The following is a 26,578-nucleotide window of genomic DNA, read 5'->3' as shown; positions in this document are numbered from 1 at the left end:
TGCCTGCAGAGCGGAAGCACTAAAACCTACCGCGCGCTCTGACGTTACGATCGATTGTCGGGCCGATACGTTAGGCTTCGGTCATGCTGTACAATGTTCTCTCCTAATTCTTGCTTTCGTCCATGTATACAGCATATCAATTCGAGCAGCAGTTTGGTTCATGTAATTTGGAGCGTTTTGGCTTTGTATAATGCTTACAATATAACCGCGTCTCTCTTGTATGAAGTTGGGCTCGCAGTCCAAATAGCCACAGAGCAAATATTTGATGCGCGGCAGATAAAGAAAAAAGCACCGCCGATGTACGATCCGATGTGCGATCTTGCCGCTGTTCGCGTGGTACAGCCAGAACGCGGCGGTTCCGCATTGCTTCGGCTGCATGAAGACCCGCGTAATCAGTCTTCTGCACTTCGGTGCCCTGGGTCCTCCCTCAAAGCCTTGACGGCCCGTCGTCGACGGTGTCTTTGGCGTCGCGATGGCCGTTCCTTACACTGTGCTTCCGCAGCATTCGGCGTCCTAGAAGGTTCGGTGTTCGAATCCGTGGAACGCGAGGAAGCTGCGCCTAATGTAGAGACAAGTGACATTTCCTTAGCATTTAATACGCGGTAACGCCGTCAACTTCACGCTGAATAATGGCATTACACTCAGAGAAGTGCCCCACTGCATATTCCCGAGTAGCGCCCTCGTCATACTTAACCCAAGCCCACCTCGAACACCTTTCTGCCTTTCGTGTGGAGCGCGCTGCAGGTTTCCGGTGCGGGGACTTGAATGTGTTGACTCAAAGTGTGTTCCTTCTAAAGCATTCTGTGCTTGCTCCATATGGGCCTCGCTTTTTTTATTATTATTATTATTATTTAAGCGACTAGAAGTGTCTGTTCATTCAGAAGAGCAGACAATTGGGTAAATCGGTTTCGACTCATGTTTGTTGGCAGCGCAAGAGGCGAAGAAGAACAAAGACAAATGACAAACGTCAGTGTCATGTTTGTATCTTGTTTTCTTCCTCTTCGTATCCTTGCGTGCCCCACAACCATAAATGTACGTTCATTCTTCGGGCTAAGTATAACAGTGAGTGTACGCTAGGGACACCAACACACCAACAGAAAAATATTAATCACACTATAAACGTCCCTGTTTTAGGCGTTCAAAATTTGCGTAGAAGTTGGTTCAATGTCAAGATGTGTACCAACAGATGAAGACACATTGTGGGGTAAGTTTTATATGAAAAGGGGTAAACTGCCTCACACAGGCTGACCGACGTTTCTAAAGGTGAAACTGTGTTTGTCAAAGACGCCCTTGTCATCCCCGACATGCTGGCGTGCCAAGGGCTGCGTTTGACAGAGATAAGTTCACCTATGGAAACGTCGACCCGTATGTTTGTTTACCCTGTTTATCCAACACTCACTCCACCATATCAGAAGATAAGTAGATAAGTAGGAAACTGTAGTCGCGAATACACGTGTGTGCTCTAGGATACGTGTCCCAAGGTGGCGCCACCAGGGCTAATGCAGAAGGTCTGTGTCGGCCGTCTTTTGGTCTACCGTAAACTATGGTCATCTTTCTCAAATAGCTTGTCCAAATAGTCATTATTATGAAATTGAGGTTTACTGCAGACGCAGACGTGACGCAACCACGTTGAGGCGCATACTTTAGCTAGAGAGAACACAGAGATATTATTACTCCAGTGACCAACAGTATTCTACTTAGGCGCTGTTGTAAGGTGTCGGTAGCGAAATAATATTTGCCATGCAGCCGCCTTTTTTATTCTTGTTTTAACACACCTATGTAATAGAGTGGCATAATACCCCCATTTTTACAGCATGAATACCTATATAACACAAAATAATTGCTGGCTCTCCCGTTATCGAGAGTAGATGCAAACATGAAATGGGAACCGGCAAAGTAGATTGATTATAGATGATACTAGCCACAATCTTAAAATTGGTGTAGTTCATGATCGCAGCGGCACACCCCACCATAGCCCACCCGACAACACCGCATCTCTCGAGACGACGCAAAACCCGTACCGCCGAACTCACGGACCGCTGGCGTTCACAAGAGCACAGGCAACCCTGTATCAGCGCCAAATGATGACGATGAAGTGTATGGCGCCCTGTATCTGCCTTTTGAACGTCGCTATTGGATATGACAGAAAACGTCAGCGTACTAGAGGTTACAGCTTGAGTTACATTGTGAACCAACATTAGGAAGAACTCAGAAGCACTTTGTTTTGCAACTTGCAACAAAGAGAACGCATTTTCTAAAGTTCTTGACTGTTTTCCCGGAGGATCTGGTTTGGTTGTCACCACTTGTCAGGATTTTCTCGTTCGAGTTCCCGGATAACGGCTCTGGCTTTTGGCTCAAGGTCACTTGAAGGTCGCGACAACGGGAGCAAAAAGCCTTTCATGCCTAAAACGTTTCTACGGAAGTGAACTTAGACGAAGTGTGACAAGATGTCGCTACCGCTGTTGTTACTGCCGTCCACGTCACCGGCAACCCGGTTAAAATACTGAAACCCGCTTTTCCGTAAATACCAGGGTCCTTCAATACTTCTGGTCCGGCAACTCTCGCGTGACGATATGGGGGCGTTTCCTAGGCGACCCGTGGTGAACTCCGCGCGGCGCACACTCGGCGGTCGCTGCCCCCAGATGGCGGAAGGAGGCAGGTGCCGCGTCGCGTCGACCAACGGTTCGCACATGCGGGCCGGGATGTATTTGCAGACACTACCCAGTGCCTCCCGCCACCGACTCGAGTCAGCAACGATTCGGGTACACGGAATGTGACGCACCGAGCGCCTGCGACTACCGCAAGGGCAGAACACAGAGCCACTCAGCGAGCCACACTGACGCAAGCTGCCAAAGCACGTGAATGTCCCAAGGCCGGGGAGTTCAGGACACAAACAGATTGTCGCTCACGTACCTTGTCGCTTGCGTCTCCTGACTGGCAGTCGTCCTTCCCGCCGCTCGACTCCCCGCACGCCGCTACCACGCTAGCGCAGCCCAAGCCTCTCCCCTACGTCACGCCCCACGACCCAATCGGAGAGCCGCGCTGCACGACGCCTCGGGACGCGGACGCTGCGCTGGAAAAAACAGCACGGGGCCGAGGGGCAGACGTTCGGGGGTTGGTCGCACTGGTGAATGAGCCCGTAGCCAGACAAAGTCCCTAGACCACCAAACGCGCTGGTGGCACCTAATGCCTATATATAAAAGCTCGAAGGAAGTTTCCTCACCAAAAGTATTGAAGGACCCTGGTGTTACGTATAAAGACAAGGCAAAACTTACTGACAACAGGCAACCTACACTTTGCATTCGGTTTGGGCGCTCGGTTCCGAGGCGAGACCAATATACCCGCCAGCCATTGGAGGGCCGCTGTGCAGAAGGCGTGGACCCGTCCAGCTGCTGAAGCCTCCGGCCTCCCATGGTATGCCGAGCAGGTCCATGCCCCGACGATGATGCAGGAGTACATGCGCCGCCCCTTCTTTAGGGCATCGAGTGCTGCCATTATCAGCACCAACGAAAATACGCCCGCGGCAAAAATGAGCCCGGCCATGAAGGTGTAGAAACTGCCTTCGCTGTACTCGTACATAGCCTGCGATAACACGAAGGCAAGCATTGAAGGATAGGATGACAAAACAATCGGTTACAATGTTCGAGAAGTACGGAGACCAAAAGTCTCAGTCCTTGAATCTGAACTTCTAGTTCAGTTTGTTTACTTACAGAAAACTTGCAGTTTCGTCCGAAAGGCGAAGCATCGCTTGCGATAGCAAATTGCTACACAGCTATACGAAATAAGGATAGTAGTTACATTGGCCGTATAAAGTTGTAAACATTCGCTTACTGGCTAAATTAGAAAGCACGGTGTCACGTGCCGAACAGGTAAACATGAGCACATCGCGCTCAATGACCACGCAAACTCGCTGTCGAAACGCTGGAGTGAGGGAACGCGCTAGCAGCAGCGAGCGAATTGACCTTCGCGTTGTCACTCGCTTCGACGCGAACTAAACGTCGAAAGCACAGCGCATACGACGCTACCGACACTCGGCGCATGCACTTGGTCCACATCGCAGATCGCGCGCTGTGGACAAATTGCGTACCGGCGTGGGGCTCATGAGATCGCTTTCACGATACGGCGCCTGCGCAGCCACGCCGTAAGCCGCAACCACCGGAGAAGAACATCTCCCACCCATCTCCCTCGCTTCCCGACCCCCGTTCCTCGTGCGCAAAAGAAGACGGCGCGCTTCCTCCCCGCTTTCCTCCTCCACGCGCTCAAGATTGAGCCGCGATCTTCGGCTGAGCCTCGCAAGCTTTCACTCGCACGTAGAACGTACGGCCCGCGGCGTCGATGTTATCCTGTTTGGACTTTACACGGAACATCATGGCGACGACGACGGCGAGGGCAGAAATGCACTTGAAGTGTCCATATAATTGATGTCACAATAAAAAAAATAGATGGAGAGGAAACCTAGCGGTGTTATTGACACCTGACTAAAGCCTGCCCTCTCGAAACATTAAAAAAGGAAAACGTTCGCAGCTCGTAATCACATATTGATTACAATAGTAGTGTTAGCAGATACAGTAATAATAAAAATAGGTACGCTTTATCAAAAGAGCACCAAATACAATGTTACCAATAAACAGTGCTACATGCGCAGAGAAAGGTCTCGCTACTGCAAACTGAAACTGCCCACTAGTGACGACGAAACGGCGGCAATGCTTTGACGTTCAGTGGTGGCATCTATCTATGTATTGTCAGGGTTGGCGTCTGGCACCACGTGCAGAAAGGAATTTCAACCGACCATCTCTCCCCCTGCCTCGTCGAAATGAGGCGTGACTTCGCCTGCTATTGTTGGCGTCCCGCACCTCGTGCAGAAAGAACTTTCTCTCACCCGACCTTCTTCCACCAGGCCTCGTCGAAATGAAGCGTGGCTTCCTAATGCGCCATGACCATATTGACCAGTGTGCGTGTGTGTGTGCGTGTGCGTGTGCGTGTGCGTGTGCGCGTGCGTGCGTGCGTGTGTGTGTGTGTGTGTGTGTGTGTGTGTGTGTGTTTGTGTGTTTGTGTGTGTGTGTGTGTGTAGCACATGCAACAGTGGGCCGATGCTGCAAGAAGACTGCATCAGCAACGTGTTTTTGAAGTGTCGCCCAAGTGTAACGCAGTGGTTTATCGATAAATTTGACAGCCGTCAATGCAAGGCGCCAACTACGTGGTTCACGGTGCACCGCACCGACCTCGAGCTACTAGTAGAGTTTCAACGCGGTACATGGCACGAGCGTTTGCAACAGCGCGCCTCCACGCGCTATTTTTTTTTTTCCGAGGTACTTTCCCCCGATATCTGGCGATATCATTCGGTGGAACCAAATGACCCGAGGAGAAGAGGCCCTCCATCTGTGCCGGTCATGTGACGTCGACGGAAGCAAGATCCCTCCCACAATTGTAGAGAGCATAATTAAGGGGCTCCGAAATGTACTTTTGATCACTTCATGCTCTTCTCATTTTCTTTCATCTACCTTTGAATAAATCGTGCAAGTTTGGCACTAGAAATCGTCTCGCCCTTGCTTGGTCGCGATGGTCTAGCGGATGCCTGTAGCCCGCCGACAACGCCACGCTATTCAATAAGTAACGTCGGTTGAGCTTCGATAGGCAGGCGCCGCTACAACTCGGCAGCAGTACGATACGCTACCCTGGAGTATGCAACAGTATATACAGGGTGTTAAAAGTTAGACTTTCCGCGTTTTTAAAAAGAGGAAGAAGAGTACACAGAAGTCATTTGTCTACCTAGGTTATGCGGCAAGGCGATCGCAAACTGTGAGGATAATTGTCATCGTAATGTCAGTATTTCATTAAATTTGATAATCAACTTTTTAGTTACTGTAGTTAGCATGTATGTTTATATTGAAAACTCAGAGGGGGTGCCATTTGGTGACTATTCCATTTTGTACAATTTTAGTAACGCGCCTGTGTCCCGAGATATGCAGGTCTGAAATTTCAGCCCAAGCCGTCTAATTACGCATACGAGACGACTCCCTAGTCTGACGTAGCTGTCGCGTATGGCGCTCCGTCGGACAAGAATGTGGGGGCGAAAAGCGACGGTGATTACTTTTTATTCTCGGCCAGCGTTTCCGTTTTTGGCCAGCGAAACCGAAGAATGACTGTGCGGGCGACGTGAGACAAGCCCTGTTTCTTTCAGCAATTGCTAGAAGAGTGGGTGACAAGACGCCGTGCCGCTTAAGATTTCTTATGCACTCAGATTGGCAGCGATGCTGCTCTGCTTTTTTTATAACAATGGCAGCTTTGCTTGCAGAATGATTGAAATTAATGCCGTCTCACAACATAAAGCAACAGCGTCAGCTGCCATACAGCACATTATTAACCACTAAAGTTTCCAGCGCGCCTTGCATATGCGTAGAGAGAATTTACGACCCTGCATTGTCAGCGCTTAGGAAACGCGGACTAATGGCGCGTATTCTCTGTCACCTTTTTAAAATTAGAACCAGCCCTCATGACAGAGCATGAAATTGTGTCAACGTATTCAAATTCATATTTCTTTAGTTACACACCGCTCCGATTCCGGCGTTACTTCGGAAGAAGTGGGAATAAAAGAACAAAAAAAGAAGTGCAGTGTAAGTCCATGGCCTACATACAAACAAAACGGACAAACACTTTAGAAATTTGCTTCAAGTATACCATTGCTTACAAAATATTAGTTTCGAGTGATATGAAATCTTATTCAACTTAGAATTATGACCATCGCCAGAAAACCAACAATGCTTGCCTTCCGCCGCAACACACCACATGAACCGCTCTCACGTCGAGTCGACAACTCTGCGCAGCACTTCCGGGTCGATACTTCTACAGGCGCTTCTCATATTCATGTCGTTGACATCGGCGGGCTCAACTGCGTGAACGCGATCTTTCACGTAGCCCCATAAAAAGAAATCCAGTGGAGAGATATCAAGGGATCTCGGTGGCCAAAACATCTCTCCTTCGCGTCTAATCCACTGCCGTGGAAAGTTACAGTTTAACCAGTTCTTTGCAGTGGAGGAGAAATGTAGGGCGGCCCCGTCATGCTGGAACCAACCTTGCCGCAGTTCGTGGACAGGGAGACTCGAGGCAAACTTATCGACGACACCCGCAAGAATTTCGTGCGCATAATTCTGTCCATCGAGGTTCCCTTTGGAGAAGTGAGGGGCAATGATTCTGTCCCCAAGTATGCCACGCCATACATTTAGACCCCAGCGAATTTGTTGGTTGTGCTGCCGCAGCCAGTGAGGATATCCTTGCGACCAGTAGTGAGTATTGTGAATGTTCACTGTGTCGTTCCTGCAAAATCGAGCCTCATCAGTCCGAATCACTCTTTATGCGAAATCCTTATCTTGGTCAAATTTTATTAGGGCCCAATTACAAAAGCCTGCCCGTTTTTCAAAGTCTGACTCACTTAGGTCCTGATGATAACTCACATGGTATGGATGAAATTCGTGCTTTTTTAGAACGTTGTGTACTGTTCCCACGCTTTTTCCACATTGTTTAGAAATCTCGCAGATGCTTACATGTGGTATTGCATGCAGGCAAGCAAGGACGTCAATTTCAAAGTCCTCATGAATGATGCTCTTCTTAGGCTGTCCCTTTTGGTGAACTGAGCCTGTTGCGCGAAAACGTCTGAAAATACTAACAACCGTTGCTTTGGTTGGAACTCGGCGATCCGGATGGCGAGACGTGTACAGACTCATTGCTAATGAGGCAATGCCGTTCATCTCCGCCATTGATAGCACTCCCTTTCCTCCCAAGGCAGGACTTGCTCCTTCCAACGGCCCAAATTAGTAGAGCCAATCAGTGGCAAAGGCAAAGGCACATAATGGGAGCTCAGGGGTTCACTCGATGCGCTTGCAAGGCGATGCCTGATCTGTTCGGCACTTTCGCAAAACCGCGAAGAATTAAAAAAATTGTCAGGCATACACCAATGCAGTGCACTATACTCACGCCAGTTCCCAGTCGTCCCTCTATTTCACAGCAGTTTTTCAGGCGTAGGCAATGCAGGGCCCTCAGATCACACACTTCGGACAGGTACGGCGCCCCTGGAACACCACTGGCAACTAAGGTGCTGCCCGGCAGCGGTTATCTTTGTTTCATGCTTAGCGCTTGCATGACTTTTAGCCTCCTAAATGCACAAAAAAATAGAACCAAAGCCAATATCGTAATCGAGCTCTTGATTGCTTCGACAGTACGTGTACGGCGGCCACCGCGCTTTGTCGCCAACTCTGCAAGTCACTTCAGAAAAAGAGCTCGACCAAGCCGCCACGCAAAGTCATCTTTCGGTTTCGCTGGCCACGCACGAAAACGGTAGCCAAGAACAAAAAGTAATCCCCGTCGCCTATCACCCTGCAATCTTGTCAGACGGAGCGTCATAGGCAACAGCTGCGTCACACTAGGGAGGGGCCTCATAGCGGGTGCCGCCGTCTCGCATGCGTAGACGGCTCGGGCTGAAATTTCAGACGTGTATATCTCGGGACGCAGGCGCTTCACTAAAATTGTACAAAATGGGATAGCCACCAAATGGCTCCGCCTCTGAGTTTTTAATATAAACACACATGCTAACTGCAATAAATAAAATGTCAATTATTGTATTTAATGAAATACTGACATTACGACGACAATTATCCTCACAGTTTGCGACCGCCTGGCCGTATAACCTAGGTAGAAAAATGGCTTCTGTGTACTCCTTTTCACGTTTTTTTATAAAAACCCGGAAAGTCTAACTTTGAACACCCTGAATATACGTTCACATTGATCTACACGTACAGGCACGGCCACTGTTAGCAAGAACACGGGAGCCCGTGGCCGTACCGCGCGGAGCGCCACCGCCGGCGCCTCGCGAAATGTTGCGGGGCAGGCGCTGTCAAAGCTTTAGGCGGGGCAGTCGGTGCGTTGTCTTCTGCTACGCTTCCTCCGCTTCGCCAACCTTGGCCGCGCACGCACTGGTATACAATTTATAGATGCTGCGCACCAGCGGCTCTGGGTATTCATGAACGTTCTGCGAAAGCCAAATGTATGCAGGCTGATTTATCATGCTGCATGCAGGCGCGCGGAATTGATAACCTGAATGATACTTCCATGGCTGTTTTCATTTGATAAGGAACATTTTAATTTTTCTATTGCTTTGTAAAAAAAGAATGCATTTATTGCATAATAAATCTAAATCACCACTTTCCGGAGACTACGGATGGCACCGTGGCAAATCCACTTTGGCGACAATCGGAGCAGCCATCAGCCTATGCCCCCAGCTGTGGGTTCACGATCGCTTTCGTTAATATTTTTTTTTCTTTACATTAGCGGGGTTTTGCGTGAGTCAGCATCAGACGCGTCCGCGTTTATGCCGACACCGGTTTTGGCGCTGTGCCAAGTTCGCTATCTTCGCATTTCTAATGCCAAGTGCACCGTCGACTGTATACTTCGAAGTGCCCAGTTGCGAATCTCGAGAAATCTTCGAAATCCCTGAGAGTCATCGCCCGAGAACACTGCCCCTGTAGCACCACGCATCCAGTTTGTGTTGTTTTCGTGGTGTTTTTTTCAGCGAAATGTGAAAGATACCGAGTTGCGACATAACCCAAGCATATTTAGTACGGAGAGTACATTTTAGAGTTTCTAAGCCATAATTTGTACGACATAATAAAAGGGTTTTGCGCCAAAACCACACGCACAAGGGAGGGGACAACACGGGCGCCCGTGTTGTCTCCTTTCACGTGCTTGTGGTTCTGGCGCAAATCTCGTTTATTATGTCGGGTAACCGACTAGCCCACCAGTTCACTCTTCTAAAGCATAATTTGTTCGTCCAGAATAATCGAACTTTTTCTACCCTGTGAACGAAAACCAGATTTAGAAATAATAATTTACCGCCATGAACTTATTTATGGTGTAGGTAACTGTCGTTGTTTGTTTTATGCCACGTTTTATTCAGGTTAGCCATGTACATCAAAATTCGGCACCGTGCGTGCCATCGTGCCCGGCTTTGTATCTGATTTCCGCGCCTCTGTCAAGCTGCAGCCCGCAGCTTTCAGCTCTGCAAACCATTCCGAGGTTGTTACTAGTAAAAAGAAAATTAAACGAGTTGGATTAGCATCCATATTTAAGGAATACGCTTCTCCATAGACACGTGAGAACCCAAGATGCAGAACGTTGCGATGGGCGCGATCCCTGAAAGCAGCGTGTGCAGCATACGCATCGCGCCTTCTTATCCATTTTCGATGCTTGACTGTCTTCAAATTTGCACCCTTTTGCCACACAACAATAATCGTCGTCTGCCTCGTCCGCATTTCCTTTCTTTGCCGCGGCGAGCCCGGTACTTCACAGTAACGAACGGCATGCGCGTTATCAGCATGACATAGCATTCCCGACAGGAAAGTAGCGGGCGCGGCATTTTCAAGAAAGGAAACGCAAGCAAGGCAGACGACGATTATCGTTGTGTGGCAGATATACACACCAATGGGTGTACCTTTGTCTAAGAGTGTGCATGAAGCTGAAGACCATCGTACGGGATGACGAACCAGTCGCGTCGCTTCGTACCTCGACTGAGCGGCCGCGTTCAGACTCGGCGAGCCACGCGTACAGGCGGGCCCGCCAGCACAGCGCTGTGTCGTTCGGCGACGTCGGGCACGAATCCAGGAGGGCGACCGCGGTTGGGCCTTGCGGCGTGCAGGCGAGGTATTTGCTGAAGCTTCCGTAGGTGGCCAGCAAGTTCGCCATGACGAAGCCCGCGATCACCTCCTGTGGACGGAAGGCGTTGAAGTCTGAATACGTTAAAACGCGATAGCTTTATTTTCGTTTTTTGGCTCTGACGCCTACGTAAGGGTTTGTGTGTGTCTGTCGGGCCGTTTATGTGATCTTGACAGGTGCCTACATGCATACAACTTTTCGACAGCGCTTCATTGTGCCTTCGATATACATATATATATCGAAGGCACAATGCAATGCAATGCAATATATATATTCGAAGGCACAATATATATATATATATATATATATATATATATATATATATATATATATATATATGAAGGGAAGATCAGACATCCATCCATTTGTAGCAATTGCTACAAAGGAAACACGTACGGGTTCCTCGAAAGAAAAGCCTCGCAGTTGAAGAAAACTTGTCCTGTTCCTGGACTCGAACCCGGGACCACCGTTTTTCAGGGGCAGCCGCTCTACCATCTGAGCTAACCACGCGGCTAGCAGATGCCCCGGAAAGGTGGTGGTTCCAGGTTCGAGTCCAGGACCAGGACGAATTTTTCGCAGCACTACCACGTCACATATATACAGGGTGTCCCAGCTAACTTTGACCAAGATATTAAAGCTACCCAAGAGCTCTAGAGAAATCGTACCGACTGCATAGTAGCCGTAGTCGTACGTACTTACGGCCAGTATTTTTTCGTCACGAAGTAGTGCCTAATTAATTACTTTGAATTGTGAACTTCTTAATTATTGCTTGACTCGCAAACATATTAATTGCAAAGTTGTCGGGCACCTCAAATAACCTTCGAATCAAGCATTTGTTTAGTGCTCAGCTTTGCCTCGTTAGTTTTTCCGAGAAAAACAAAAGCGTGCAAAACATGCAAAATATGAAATAGATACGCGCTCGCTCGCCGCTACTCAAGCGCTCCCAAGCGAATAGCCATGGATACACGGCTTCACTAGCGGCGGCAGCTCGATACAGGGCTTCACGCTATGTGATGGTCGCGGCATCAACAGAACACGCCGCAGACGGATTGATAAGCGTTGCGGAGCCTCGTACGATGCGTCGATAAGAGGATGCAGCCGCATATGTATCAATGGTTGCTTGTAGACACTCGAGTAGCGGCGTGCGAGCTAGTGCGCATCTTTTTCGTATTTCGCGTATTTCACGGGCTATTGTATTTTCTTGGAAAAAAACGACCAGGACCACTTAAGCACGAAATAAATGCTTGATTCGGAGGTTATTTAAGGTGCCTACAACTTTGTAATACGTATGTTCGCAATTCGAGCAATAATTAAAATGTTCGCTAATTAAAAGTAAGTAATACTTCGTGATGAAAATAACTGGCTGTAATAAGTACGTACGACTACGGCTACTATGCAGTCGGTACGATTTCTGTAGAGCTCTCTGGCATTTTGAAAATCTTCGTCCAAGCTAGCTGGGACACCCTATATATATATATATATATATATATATATATATATATATATATATATATATATATATATATATATATATATATATATATATATATATATATATATATATATATATATATATATATATATATATATGTATGTATATATATATATATATATATATATATATATATATATATATATACAGTAAAAGCTCGTTAATTCGAACCGCAAGGGGAAGCCGCTTCAGTTCGAATTAACGAAAGTTCGAACTAACGAAAGTGAAGGAGGGCAACAGTAAACTGCGATTTGGAAGCAGTAGGGCATGTCAGAAATTTGGCGTGTCAGAAAGTGATGGCGTGTGCCGCGGGCACACGCCATCTTCAAGTCGAAGCTCTGGGTCCGACTGTGCCACACCACCGATGCTCACCGAAACGAACGTTAGCCGAGGCTTAACACCATCCCAATGAATCGCGACGGCCGATACCTCCTAAGCTGAAAACAGAGGTGCACAACCGATGAAGACTGCCGAGACAAAGACGCTGAACATGTGAAGGTGGCGAAGGCCCTGATTCGTTGGTTCTTGATTGCAAGCGCAGCTGCGACGTACTTGATTCGCTGTGTTTTGGAGCTTGCCGTGCCATCTCCGCACAACATTAGCAGCTGTACAAGATTTGCAAAGCCTCCGAGATTCGCAACGGGCAAGACGTCTCCGAGGTTACGTAGAACGGAGAGGCGGCAGCCGCCGCTGCCTTCTGGCTGACCCCGCGTCGGTTAGATTTTTCTCCGATTTTGCCTCCTCTCGCCGTTCTCTCCGTTTCGGAGGCAATACAGCCTTGTGTGTAGGCAGTAGGCGCGTTTCTCTGGCCGTGTGCCAGGCGAGCGTAGTTCGAATTATCCGTGAGGGAACCTTCTCGCGTTCGAATTAACGGACTTATTTTTACATAGACTTCTATGGAGCTTGGCCGGACTAAATCGTACAGTTCGAATTACCCATAAATTCGAATTATTGAAGTTCGAATTAACGAGCTTTCACTGTATATATATATATATATATATATATATATATATATATATATATATATATATATATATATATCACCGTTATGCGACGGAGGCACGCCAAAAAGATCTGAATAAAACACATTTACGAATTTCTATTGGGCAAGCCGTGGTATAAAGTTTGGGCAAGCCAGTGCGTTAGGCGCGCCGCACAGCAACAATTTATCATTCTGAAAAGAGGGCACGCGCATCTCCAGCCTGACGGCGAAGCTTAATGTTGGGGACCTTAATGTTGGGGACCAACATTAAGCTTCGCCGTCAGGCGAAGCTTAATGTTGTAATTAAGCTTCGCTTAATGTTTCAACATTAAGCGAAGCTTAATGTTGAAAACTGCCCGTCTCTCGTCGTGGCATGTTTTCACGAGGTCGAGCACGTCGTGCACTGCATCTCAACACGTTTTAATGCTGAATACAACACCCGCTTTCCCTGCAAGGTACGTCATGGTGGCTGATGGACGCATTCTTCACTGACAACAGCAGCGCGTTTCTAGTCCTATGTTGCCTCGCTGGCTCGTGAAACCTTCGCGTGCACCGAGAGAGAGAGAGAGAAGTGGTTCTTGTGGTGAAAGGAGGAAAGGCTGGCACTATTTTCCCCGACCCTTGCGGGAGCACGGCTCAGCGCCAGCAGGGGTGGGGGTGAGGGTGATAGATAGATAGATAGATAGATAGATAGATAGATAGATAGATAGATAGATAGATAGATAGATAGATAGATAGATAGATAGATAGATAGATAGATAGATAGATAGATAGATAGATAGATAGATAGATAGATAGATAGATAGATAGATAGATAGATAGATAGATAGATAGATAGATAGATAGATAGATAGATAGATAGATAGATAGATAGATAGATAGATAGATAGATAGATAGATAGATAGATAGATAGATAGATAGATAGATAGATAGATAGATAGATAGATAGATAGATAGATAGATAGATAGATAGATAGATAGATAGATAGATAGATAGATAGATAGATAGATAGATAGATAGATAGATAGATAGATAGATAGATAGATAGATAGATAGATAGATAGATAGATAGATAGATAGATAGATAGTCGCCAGGGCAGCAGCGGAGCAACCCGGCCGGGAAGGCCCAGTGAGTTCGACCGGACGAGTGGACTGGTGATAGACCATAGGAGGTGCCCCAGCAGAAGCGAAGTTGAGGCGGATCAGGAGGCCCGAGGTGGTGAATAGCCGTTAGGCCATCCGTCTTTCTAGAAATGACCTATAGTCTCGCCGAGAGCCCCGACGAGTCGAGGTACTCGACGACACTTAGGAAGGCTGGTAGCTCATTAAGACTGGGGAAGATGATGTCTTTCGTGCCATGCGCGGGATCTGAAAAGTGGCACTTCCTTTGCACTCTCTCCTCATGATACCTGAACGCATTTCGCGGATACACGCGATATTATGCTTGTTTCCTATTACCTTCTGGTGTGTTACGAGAGTGAAAACCTCATTATTTAATATCAGCGTTGGATGCTTGAAACAGCGTTCCATGTACGTGAACAGAGTAACTGCCTCCTCAGTATTGTTATGGCAATGACTACTTTCCTTTCTCTGAAAACAGGAATGAAGATGTGACAGCTTGTGATATACCTGGCATGTCGATGCTGTATCCTGGATTTTCATGTCATCTCGAGGTGCAGGTGATGTCTGAAACGTGGTGGGTATTACGTGTTTGTGAGACTCCGCAATCACTTCCGGTGCATGCAGTCGGCAAAAGTGTGGCCTTCGAGCTATGTTTCTGTTATTCAGAGGAAACTGTCGTTGGGGTGTGGATTCGGACACACGCCATTCGAAACGCACTTCAGGGGTTCTATTCGGGGACCACGATGACACTGAGGTCCTGATTGAGTCACCGTCAACTTTCACGAAAGTTGACGGCAAGAACATGATTAAACAACTTACATGCGACTCCCCAAGCATGTAAATCCATAGCTCCGATTAATATTTTACGTAAAGGATTAGGACTTAACTTTGTAAAAGGTTCAAGGCAACGTGAACGTAATTGTTTCAAGGGGACAAAAAAAAAGTGCGTTGACTAAGGCATCAACAACCACATCTGGCGAGGCTCCGAACCTCACAGGCGTGCAAAAGAAAGTAAAGGGATGAGGTGGCAAAGCTCTTTGGCGCTTATGGCAATTTAGGCACTACGATCACGCATTTCAAATGATTGTAGTGTCATTATTAATTCTTGGGCTTTTTCCACCCAGAAAGTGGGCTCCCAGGGTGGAGTAACCCGTATTTCCTGCCGAATTGAACTGTTCGAAGTAATCGAATTTGATATCTGCAAGTAGAAAACCCAATACGTAAAAAAAAATTATTCAGAAAATTACGGGCAAAGCTCCTGTGTCAGGACTATCGAAGTATGCGAATAGCAGTCTTTTGATATACATATATATGTACACACACACACTTTTAGAGACCACCATGGACGAGGCTAGCCCACATGTTACACTGCTCTCTCTCCGGGATCTGCGCGCATTTTTATACTAAAGTACCTTCAGGATAAGCCGACGGGAACGGTTAGATAGGTGGCCGGAACGAATTAAACCGGCAAGACAATGCCCGGGATGCGATTCGCCTTAAAACAAACCGAACGGGATGCCGACGCTGTAGGTACTTACGTCTTTATAGCAACCCGCCGTGGTTGCTCAGTGGCTATGGTGTTGCGCTGCTGAGCACGAGGTCGCGGGATCGAATCCCGGCCACGGCGGCCGCATTTCGATGGGGGCGAAATGCGAAGACACCCGTGTGCTTAGATTTAGGCGCACGTTAAAGAACCCCAGGTGGTCAAAATTTCCGGAGTCCTCCACTACGGCGTGCCTCATAATCAGAAAGTGGTTTTGGCACGTAAAACCCCAAATATTATTATTATCTTTATAGCAGCTATACACCGCAAACCAAAATCGAGCACCACGCCCTCACCGCGATTCCACGCAGGAGCAGCAGGGCGTTGACGACGCACGCGTTGAACAGGAGCGCGTTCAGCAGGAGCACGAGGGGGAACGCGAGCGACGCGTACAGGTAGCGGCTCCGGATGACGCGCAGCTTGCGCACCAACCAGCACACTCGCTCCGCCACGGCGGAGTACAGCCTCGCCCTGCTCAGCAACGCGACGGCGAGGTCGAGGCCGAACGCCGCTGCCGGCAGCACCGGACTGACAAGGGGCCACAGCAGCTGCAGCAGGCGCGCGCAAAACAGGGGCCACTGATGAAACGTCTCCACAGGAGCACGCTGGAAAGGAGCCCTAGATGTGAGCCTGGTGCAAAAAAAAAACGTGCGCTCGCCAAGAATAAAAGAAAAATGGCTGTGGCTTAGCTAAGGTTAAGCCCAGGATGCGAAGCATACTAGCCTTTATTTTAGTTGTTGAACCACTGTTTAGACTGGTGAACTGCTGTTGCTTGGCTATATTTGGTTCGGCTAGACGAAGAAACAACTCATGCGTTACTCTGCTTCGCCTTCAAGAGTGGAACGCGACAGCGTTCCCGTCGACCCGCCAAGGGGTGTAAGACAATGGGCTACGGCGCAGCGACTACGCGCCCCGCATTGGACGCGGTGAGCGTCGAGCAACGCAGCGTTCGGCGCGGCAACGAAATGTGCACCTGAGCAAGCGACGCACGCCTGAGCCTTAGAAACAGCTCGTTTCTAAGGCAACACCGCATTCACTAGAGGCGCTTTTGTACTGCTTTGAAGCATCGTACTCGTGGCTCAGTGGTAGCGTCTCCGTTTCACACTCCGGAGACCCTGGCTCGATTCCCACCCAGCCCATCTTGCAAAAGTTGAGCCAAAGCCACCTAGAAAATCAGTCTTTGTAGCACGCCGCAACCTTCGCTTCTCATTCCAACGAGCAGCTCTGTCTCCAGGAGGCATCTCACCTCGTGAGTGTCTAGCAGAGGCAAGCGCAGCTGCTTATATACCGCCGCGACGCCGCGAGCGACGGCGCGAGTTGGAGCCCCGTTTCTCCTCTGTCGTGACGTCACGGTGTCACGTGGTATTGAAGGCGACACCGCCGCGCCTGAGGAGCTGGGTTGAGCTCTAGTAATATGCTTAGCAGAAAAACAAATAACAGACGTTTCGGGCCCCGTACGGGTCCCTTGATCACAATGAAGCATGGGCGCGCGGCTATTTATGGGTGAGGTGGCGCAGTGTTCGGGTGTATATCTCGGGAACATTATACCCCACGTCCTGTTTATCGTGTATCTATAGTCGATTGGCTGTGAAATGATTCTAAAAGCAAACGGGCAGATAAGTGTTTCTCTTTCGCGACGATGGCTGCCGAGTCCCAGTCAATGATGTGTCCGGTAATGTGACCGGTGATGTGATCGGACACATCATTGACTGGGACTCGGCAGCCATCATTGCAAAAGAGAAACACTTGTCTGCCCGTTTGCTTTCAGAATCATTTTACACCCAGTCAGCTAGACGCAAGATAAACAGGGCGCGGAGTATAATGTTCCCGAGATATGCACCCGAACGCTGTGCCACCTCACCCATAAATAGCCGCGTGCCCAAGTTTCATTGTGATCAAGGGACCCGTACGGGGAACGAAACGTCTTTTCTTTAATTTTTATTTTATTCTTGGTGAGTGCACGTTTTTTTGGCACCAATTGTTTCCTCGCCAGACGAATTTTCGTCGAACACTTGACTATATATGTTAGCCTACACTAATAGAACATTCATTCGAATCTTCGTTTGAAGAAAATCTTTTCCTCGTTAGCGTTGCAAGTCAAGAGTAAGCTTTCTTTTTTTTCGGTATTTTGCAGCAAAAGTAGCGAGATGAAGTCGTTGATTAGTGTAAAACGCAGTGCGCTCTTTTTTTTCACTTTCTTTTATTCGTTTGTTTTTATTTTGCGTTACGGGTAAGCATTCGTTTTTTCTGCGGTAAAAATTGAATGAAACAAGATAAAACATACCAGTAGACGAAAACATGGGTGACGGTTGTCTACTCTTTACGTTTCGTGTTCTACCAAGGTGAAGACCCACGTCCCAGCTAGACCAACAGCGAGTCCTACTCGGGCATTTGTTTATAGCACATACGGAACGCGATCGCACTAGCGCTTCATTAAAACACACAAATACGATCTTGAGTCTGATGCATTATCTAAAAGCGGGAATTTAACGACTAGAATCGCCATATTTAAACATTCTTGTCCAGCAAACATAATTCATTATTCTTCACGTAGTACTGGAAGCAGTGCAAACGACTGATTTACCTTTCTACCTGTTCCTAATGTGTAGGTGGAAGGATAGTTAAGAAATATTGGGGTAGGGGGGTATCCAGATTTTGAATTATTCTAGCCCTGTATTAGAGAATCTAAATTGTTTAACGAAACAGTACGTCAGCTTACTTCTAGCAGAATAATTTTACTGCATGTTGTCAATAAAATTTCTGCCTATTAGCACACTGATCTCTTTTGAAGCTGGCATCTGGCTGCTCTACTTGTCATTCCACAGAGTATGATCTTGTGCCACGTCAGTTCTGATGTGTGTGTCCTTGTTGTCATTGTATCCCCTGTTACTTACTTTCTGCTTAATTGTAATTTTCAATTTGACACACCACTGCCTACGCTTCCAAAAAGTTCTTTTGTATTCCGCTGTAGGATCTTTGCAATGCAAACTAGACATGAAATTAAATTCAAAAGCAATGAGTAGACATCCCTAAGATTTCAAGAAGGCACAGCGACCTGTCTTTCGGTTGAGTCATTTGTGGCCTTAGCGGAGCTTCACTTCATGAACGACAGCCTCATTTGAAGTTTTGAAAGTGTAATCTGTCAACCAAAGTTAACTTCACGTTTATTGGTGAAACAGACTGTTGAGCGAATTCGAACAAGTTGGTATCTAGAAAACCGCGCATGAAGTGAAAAGAAAAATAAAGAGAACCGACTGAATAAGCTCTTGTCCAGTGGTTCTTTTGTCCTTGTTTTCATCCCTTGCTTAGTTTCTTAGCTAGGTGCATAATTATGTTTGGCATCCGCTTAAAATAACGCTAAATAATTACAAAGAAAACCCTACAGGTATTCGAACTCTTCGAATCTTTCCTTCGCGGTGCTGCTGAGTTCGACGTTGCGGTTTCAGTCCTGGCCGTGGTTCCCGAATCTCTACGGGAACGGTAAACAAAAAAAACAGTCGCCTACTGTATTGGATGCACGCTGAAGAACCCCAGGTGGTCAAAATTATTCCCCAGTCCTCCGATAGGGCGAGGCTCAAAATCAGATCGTGGTTTAAGCACGTAAAACCTCAGAGTGACTTTATTTTTTGTTTTACTTTCTATCTCATTCGTCCAGCGAAATAAGCCACGGTAGCACACAAAAAAAAAATGAAAGCATAACTTTTCATTTCTTTTTAGTCAAATAGCAGATATGATAACGTCAGTGTTACATCGCGTACATACTCGTAGCAGTATTCTTGTAATTCACCCGCTGTCGTGGATCAAGGACTATGACTCCGCTGCTGAGAACGAGGTTCAGGGTTCGAATCCCAGCCAATGTGGCCCCATTCCAATGTGGTCGGAATGTAAAAACACCCTTGTACCTAGATTTGGGGGCGTGTTAATGAATCTCGTGTAGTCGTAATTATTTCGTTGTCTCGAATTATGACGCCCCTTATAGCTCACTTTGTCACTCTCTATGCGGTTTCGAGACTCAGAAAGTGCAATATTTTCGAAACTTCCTGTGGCACCAAAACTGCGGAGAAGTTTAGCTCATTTTTATCAACTCAGCTCCGCAAGCTGATTTGCCTTCGCACTCTTGACCTCATAAAGACAATTGCTCTTGCGAACGTTCGTTCCTTGCTGAGGCTCTCTTTGTTCAACTGTCGTTGACTAAATAAAGTCTTGACTTCCATGTGATCCCATATCTTTTTAGAATAACATAACAGCCAGTTCCGTAACGATACCTTCAGTACGCATTGTATTGCTCGAATGAACTTTTGTATTTCTTTAAAATATATTTATTAATCAGATAGTAGTTTATTGTATTCTAATGCAATTATTTATTAATTCGCTGTAAATTCAATAGAAATTTGCACTGAGCGCGCATTATATATATGTAAGTTATATTATTGCCTATACACTGTGGTGGCGCTTGCTGATAGGCTAACAGAAAGATGTATTAGGCGCATCGTCAATGAGGGCTGTTACAGCTGATAAAGATCTCTGAATAAGTGGCAGAGTAAGGTCATGTACATATTGTGGTTAAGTTCGTATTGGAATCGAAGCCAAGTGCCAATTGGTTTTGATGCGGTTTCATGGTTGCACGTAGTGAAAGGATATATGAATAATTGAAGTGGATTGCCAATGCGTGTTTGCCTATAAGTTTCACAAACTTAGCGTCAAACATTTTGCGGGACCTTTTGAGGCGAAAGGGCACCAATCTTGATAAACGGGTCATAATTAGGGCCAACGTGTCCAACTAAAAATCGCAACCTTTTTACTGGACTGAGGCTATTGGACACCAACAGACAAATGGACTCCTGGTTCTACCTACGAGAAGTTATCAGGCTAACAGGCTATTAGTTGTCTTATTAGTTTTCCATCGGAAATTTCGCTAGGATTAGTCGCAAATTCATTTACCTAATCTCGCATATAATGGTTACTTGGTTTGTTACCACAGGAAAGGAAGCAAGAGATAAACGTTTTTGTTCTGCAGAGGGGCTAGCGCAACGTTTTAAACTTGGAGGTCATTCTGCTATAACCACTAAGCAGCGTGTTTGCGGCTCACCCAGTAGCAAAGGACAGGGCCCAGGTCCTTCGTGCTGAGGGGGCCTGCGGGTTCCCAACCGCCCCATTCCTGCGCACCACACGTGCGACGGTGCCGGTCCGGCACGGTCAACTGGGCGTTCGTGCGTGCGTCAGTCGCTGCCTGAAGGCCGACCTCCTGACTCGCACTTTGTTCCTCGGTTGTCTTTCCTTCGTGTTGTTCTCCTGGCAGCACCTCGTCCGCCCCGTCGCCATGGTTCCGTAACAGCACCCACTCGTCGTCTGTATCGGGCTCGGCCTGCTGCTCCTCGCGGTCGCGCTCAGCCATGACCTCTCGCCGCGTCTCTCGTGGGACTCCGGGATACGGCCACAACAGGCCTCGGCCCCGGAGTGTGCGCGGCTGGTCACAGGCAGCCTCAGCCTCGCGATGTCGTTCTTGGCCGTTAAGTATATGGCTCAGACCCACTATGGGGAGCAGCAGAAGGCTAGCGTTCAAAAAACAAGGAGGGGGTAGTGGGGGCTTGATAACAACATGAAAGACAAGTGAATTATGAAAATAATAATAAAGAAATTATTTATCAGAAGGACGGTTATTATTGAGAAACACGTAAGGTTGAGGAAGTACGTCAAATGTGAAGGCCAAGTGATTTTGAATACTATCGATAAATTTTAGAAGGAACCTATGATTATTTCGGCTAAATAACATTGTGCTTTGCGTGTCTTGTGCAGATACTCGGAAATTAACCGATTACACGTTCCTGTGGCTGAAACCAAATTGGGAGGCTCCGAAGGAGAGAATCTATTCTCATAATGTGGAGGAATACTTAATGATCGAGCAGCATATTCCAATATGCTTTTCTCTGGCTTGCAGGCCAACGGCACGTTATCGGAAATGGTCAACGCATTCGATTTCATTGCAGGTTTGGTTCAGCCGGGAAGCCGCGCTTGCTGTTCTTGCTAGTCCCGAGATTGATTGCTCATGGGCAGAGGTTGACCGGTAATTGCATAGGTGATCCAAAATGCTGCAGCAGTCAAAGTCCCGGCATGATTAGAGCATCCGGAGCTTCTGTGGCTGACATCACGCTGTAAGACTGCGTAAATACTTATTGTGGTTTCTGACGTTTTATTTGTTTGTTTGTTTGTTTGTTTCTTTGTTTGTTTGTTTGTTTCTTTGTTTCTTTGTTCGTTTGTTTCTTTGTTTGCTTGCTTGCTTGCTTGCTTGTTTGTTTGTTTCTTTGCTTGTTTGTTTGTTTGTTTGTTTGTTTGCTTGCTTGCTTGCTTGCTTGTTTGTTTGTGTTTGTTTGTTTGTTTGTTTGTTTGTTTGTTTGTTTGTTTGTTTCACAGAAGAATAAAAATGGGTTGGATCGCATACGGCAGACATTGCCAGCTCCAGACTGAAAGCTTACCATTATCACTGAAAATGAACGTGTACAATCAGTGCATTTTACCAGTGCTGACATATGGGGCAGAAATTTGAAGACTGACAAAGAAGCTTGAGAACAAGTTAAGGACCCCGCGAAGAGCGATGCAACGAAGATTGCTAGGCATAACGTTAAGAGACAGAAAGAGAGCAGTTTAGATCAGAGAATAAACGGGTATAGACGATATTCTAATTGACATCAAGAGGGGAAAATGGAGCTGGACAGGTCATGTAATGCGCCGGTTAGATAACCGTTGGACCATTAGGATGACAGAATGGGTACCAAGAGAAGGAAAACGCAATCGAGGACGACAAAAGACTAGGTGGAGCGATGAAATTAGAAAATTCGCGGGCGTTAGTTGGAATCGGTTGGCACAGGAGAGGAGTAATTGGAGATCGCAGGGAGAGGCCTTCGTCCTTTGCAGTAGACATAAAACAGGCTACTGCTGATGATGATGATGACGATTGTTTGTTTGTTTGTTTGTTTGTTTGTTTGTTTGTTTGTTTGTTTGTTTGTTTGTTTGTTTGTTTGTTTGTTTGTTTGTTTGTTTGTTTGTTTGTTTGTTTGTTTGTTTGTTTGTTTGTTTGTTTGTTTGTTTGTTTGTTTGTTTGTTTGTTTGTTTGTTTGTTTGTTTGTTTTTTGATACTGCAATCCCGACTTGGCGTTTTAGCAGAGTGTAGTCACATTTCTTTGGTTTTGAAAATTGGCAAACAATTGTAACAGTAAAATAAATACAGGGAAGGAAGCACATATTCTGGCAACGCAACACTATGCTTCGCTGGAACCAAGCGCAAGAGCATATAATTAGCTTAGCACAACATGCGAGGCAAATCACTGCTGAAGGTCTGCAGCAAAAAGGTTTATGGTTGGTACTGAAACGGCTTTATTAGTAACTTGGTTCCATTCAGTTATTGTCCAGGTAAAAACGAATACGTAAAAGCGCTATTCATCATCATCATCAGCCTGGTTACGGCCCACTGCAGGGCAAAGGCCTCTCCCATACTTCTCCAACAACCCCTCTCATGTACTAATTGTGGCCATGTTGTCCCTGAAGACTTCTTAATCTCATCCGCCCACCTAACTTTCTGCCGCCCCCTGCTACGATTCCCTTCCCTTGGAATCCAGTCCGTAACCCTTAATGACCATCGGTTATCTGCCCTCCTCAATAAATGTCCTGCCCATGCCCATTTCTTTTTCTTGATTTCAACTATGATGTCATTTACTCGCGTTTGTTCCCTCACCCAATTTGCTCTTTTCTTATCCCTTAACGTTACACCCATCATGCTTCTTTCCATAGCCCGTTGCGTCGTCCTCAATTTAAGCAGAACCCTTTTCGTAAGCCTCCAGGATTCTGCCCCGTACGTGAGTACTGGTAAAACACAGCTGTTATACACTTTTCTCTTGAGGGATAATGGCATTCTGCTGTTCATGATCTGAGAATGCCTGCCAAATGCACCCCAGCCCATTCTTATTCTTCTGATTATTTCAGTCTCATAATCCGGATCCACGGTCACTACCTGCCCTAAGTAGATGTATTACCTTACCACTTCCAGTGCCTCGCTACCTATCGTAAACTGCTGTTCTCTTCCGAGGCTGTTTAACATTACTTTAGTTTTCTGCAGATTAATTTTTAGACCCACCCTCCTGCTTTGCCTCTCGAGGTCAGTGAGCATGCATTGCAATTGGTCCCTTAAGTTACTAAGCAAGGCAATATCATCAGCGAATCGCAAGTTACTAAGCTATTCTCCATTAACTTTTATCCCCAATTCTTCTCAATCCAGGTCTCTGAATACCTCCTGTAAACACGCTGTGAATAGCATTGGAGAGATCGTATCTCCCTGCCTAACGCCTTTCTTTATTGTGATTTTGTTGCTTTCTTTATGGATGACTACGGTGGCTGTGGAGCCGCTATAGCTATCTTTCAGTATTTTTACATACGGCTCGTCTACACCCTGATCCTGCCTGGTCCTTTGGTTGACAGAAGTCTAAGGTGTTCTTGATTCTATTAGCGATTACCTTAGTAAATACTTTGTAGGCAACGGACAGTACGCTGATCGGTCTATAATTTTTCAGGTCTTTGGCGTCCCGTTTCTTATGGATTAGGATTATGTTAGCGTTCTTCCAAGATTCTGGTACGCTCGAGGTCATGAGGCATTGCGTATACAGGGTGGCCAGTTTTTCTAGAAGAATGTGCCCACCATCCTTCAACAAATCTGCTGTTACCTGATCCTCCCCAGATGCCTTCCCCTTTGCACAGCTCCCAAGGCGTTCTTTACTTTTCCGGCGTTACTTGTGGAATTTCAAATTCCTCTAGACTATTCTCTCTCACAGTATCTTCGTGGGTGCCACTGGTACTGTATAAATCTCTATAGTACTCCTCAGCCACTGGAACTATCTCATCCATATTAGTAATGATATTGCCGGCTTTATCTCTTAACGCATACATCTCATTCTTGCCTACTCCTAGCTTCTTCTGCACTGCTTTTAGGCTTCCTCCGTTCCTAAGAGCATGTTCAATTCTATCTATATTATAGTTGCTTATGTCAGCTGTCTTACGCTTGTTGATTAACTTGAAAAGTTCTGCCATTTCTACCCTAGCTGTATATAGGGTTAGAGGCTTTCATACATTGGCGTTTCTTGATCAGATCTTTCGTCTCCTGCGATAGATTACTGGTATCCTGTCTAACGAAGTTACCACCGACTTCTATTGCACACTCCATAATGATGCCCTCAAGACTGTCGTTCGTTGCTTCAACGCTAAGGTCCTCTTCCTGATTTAAAGCCGAATACCTGTTCTGTAGCGTGATCCGGAATTCCTATAGTTTCCCTCTTACCGCTAACTCATTGATTGGCTTCTTGTCTACCAGTTTCTTCCGTTCCCTCCTCAAGTCTAGGCTAATTCGACTTCTTACCATCCTATGGTCACTGCAGCGCACCTTGCCGAGCACGTCCACATGTTGTATGATGCCAGGGTTAGCGCAGAGTATGAAGCCCCCCCCCCCCCCCCGACCTCCCCACCAGCTTATTCTACTCCACACGTAGTGAGTGTTGCGAGCACGAACAACGTGACAGACACGCTGCTAAAGAAAGCAATCCGTCTCCTGTTTAAAAGTATCCTTGAAGTGTTGTCTGCAGTTCACATTTCTTGTTGAACCACAGCCAACTATTTATTACTGTACATTGTTAATCGTGCAGGAACGCAATTTACTTATTTCTGGGTTAATATCTTTTAGCTGAAACAAATTTGCGCAATATAGCAGCTGTATATAGCTGTATAGCATCAGAGATCAATATTTTTTAAACGGACAACGTCATCTATGTATTTCTACGCATTGTCAACCACGCAAGAACACAGTTGCCTTTTTTATAGTTTGCTGTATTTGAGTTGAGAGAAAATTGCTGCAAAATTCAGTCGAGGGCACTGAAATCTTTAAGAAATGCATCTAGAGCAAGTTACAAAAATATATTAAATATCGCCATTCGCATATTAGTGTACATCACTTACCGTGCTGGAACAAAGTTTTTTTGTTGTTGTTGTTTCATTAACAATTTGTTGGAAGTAAAAGAAAATTTACGGGAAGTAGCCACAAAAGCACCGCAGTGTCTCGCTTCTAGACGCCGCATCTGGCACAGGAATATCATGGCCAGGGATAGCTGCGCGCGAAAATATACAGGTGACATACCCCGTGGATGTTTTGTACACAACTTTGACTTTTTTTAGCTTTTCATGAAGGAGGAACCGGGATGAACAGGCCGGTAATTCATCAATAAATCAAGTTCTGAAATAAAAAGAATTTTCAGAAAGTACATCTATTCATCACTTTATCTTCCGAGTTCCTTATGCGTCGTATGTCGATATTTAAGCAGTAATATCAATTTGAAAGCATAAAGGCAAGCTGATCTTTTACCTGCGTCGACGCTCAAACGGCACATGTTTGATGCAGCGCTCACGTTCCAGAGGTGCCACTGCCTTGGTCTATGTTGGAAACGCTAGCGGATGAGCATTCAGTGGAAAGCCTATGTGTTCTATTTAAAGACATTTTTTACCTGAACAACTGATTTCTTCCGTCTTTGGTATCGAGTAGAAGGCGTAACAGAAGTAAGCGATGGTACACAAAAGAAGTGGACGTTTTAGTGAAGCTTAGGCAAAGAATTTGCCCTTCGTTCAAATGAAACCCTTCAAAGAAGAACTTATGAAAACTGAAACTGGCAACTAGTGAAGGGAACAATGCTACTCGTCAAACAACA

The 26,578-nt window shown here is 46.4% G+C and overlaps 1 protein-coding gene across 2 annotated transcripts; it reads right to left on the bottom strand.

The window, feature by feature from the left end:
• Positions 1-147: 147 nt before the first annotated feature.
• Positions 148-21,374, bottom strand: LOC135904395 (uncharacterized). 2 transcript variants are annotated; one of them, XM_065435125.2, is made up of 5 exons: positions 20,932-21,374; positions 16,139-16,390; positions 10,552-10,752; positions 3,276-3,582; positions 148-559 (listed from the first exon to the last, which is right to left on the bottom strand). In XM_065435125.2, the coding sequence occupies exons 1-5, from the start codon at positions 21,235-21,237 to the stop codon at positions 393-395; spliced, it is 1,233 nt and encodes a 410-aa protein (XP_065291197.1). In that variant the 5' UTR covers positions 21,238-21,374; the 3' UTR covers positions 148-392. The 2 variants fall into 2 exon arrangements, with proteins under 2 accessions (XP_065291197.1, XP_065291198.1); XM_065435126.2 differs by having other exon boundaries at positions 3,294-3,582.
• Between the last annotated feature and the right edge of the window lie 5,204 nt (positions 21,375-26,578).

Source organism: Dermacentor albipictus, chromosome 7 (assembly GCF_038994185.2).
Source record: "Dermacentor albipictus isolate Rhodes 1998 colony chromosome 7, USDA_Dalb.pri_finalv2, whole genome shotgun sequence".
Classification (NCBI taxonomy): Eukaryota; Metazoa; Arthropoda; class Arachnida; order Ixodida; family Ixodidae; genus Dermacentor; species Dermacentor albipictus.
The sequence above is the reverse complement of the archived record's forward strand: the minus strand, read 5'-3'. Positions and strand labels throughout refer to the sequence as shown.

Bases quoted from the DNA above. Each gene is read 5' to 3' on its own strand.
- LOC135904395 (XM_065435125.2), bottom strand. From the start codon at position 21,237: ATGGCTGAGCGCGACCGCGAGGAGCAGCAGGCCGAGCCCGATACAGAC. The intron at 16,391-20,931 runs GTGAGCCGCAAA...CGCCTGCTGCAG, and splicing joins GCCCTGTCCTTTGCTACTGG to CTGCTGTGGCCCCTTGTCAG. The intron at 560-3,275 runs GTAAGTTTTGCC...TCTCTACATTAG, and splicing joins GTGTAGGTTGCCTGTTGTCA to GCGCAGCTTCCTCGCGTTCC.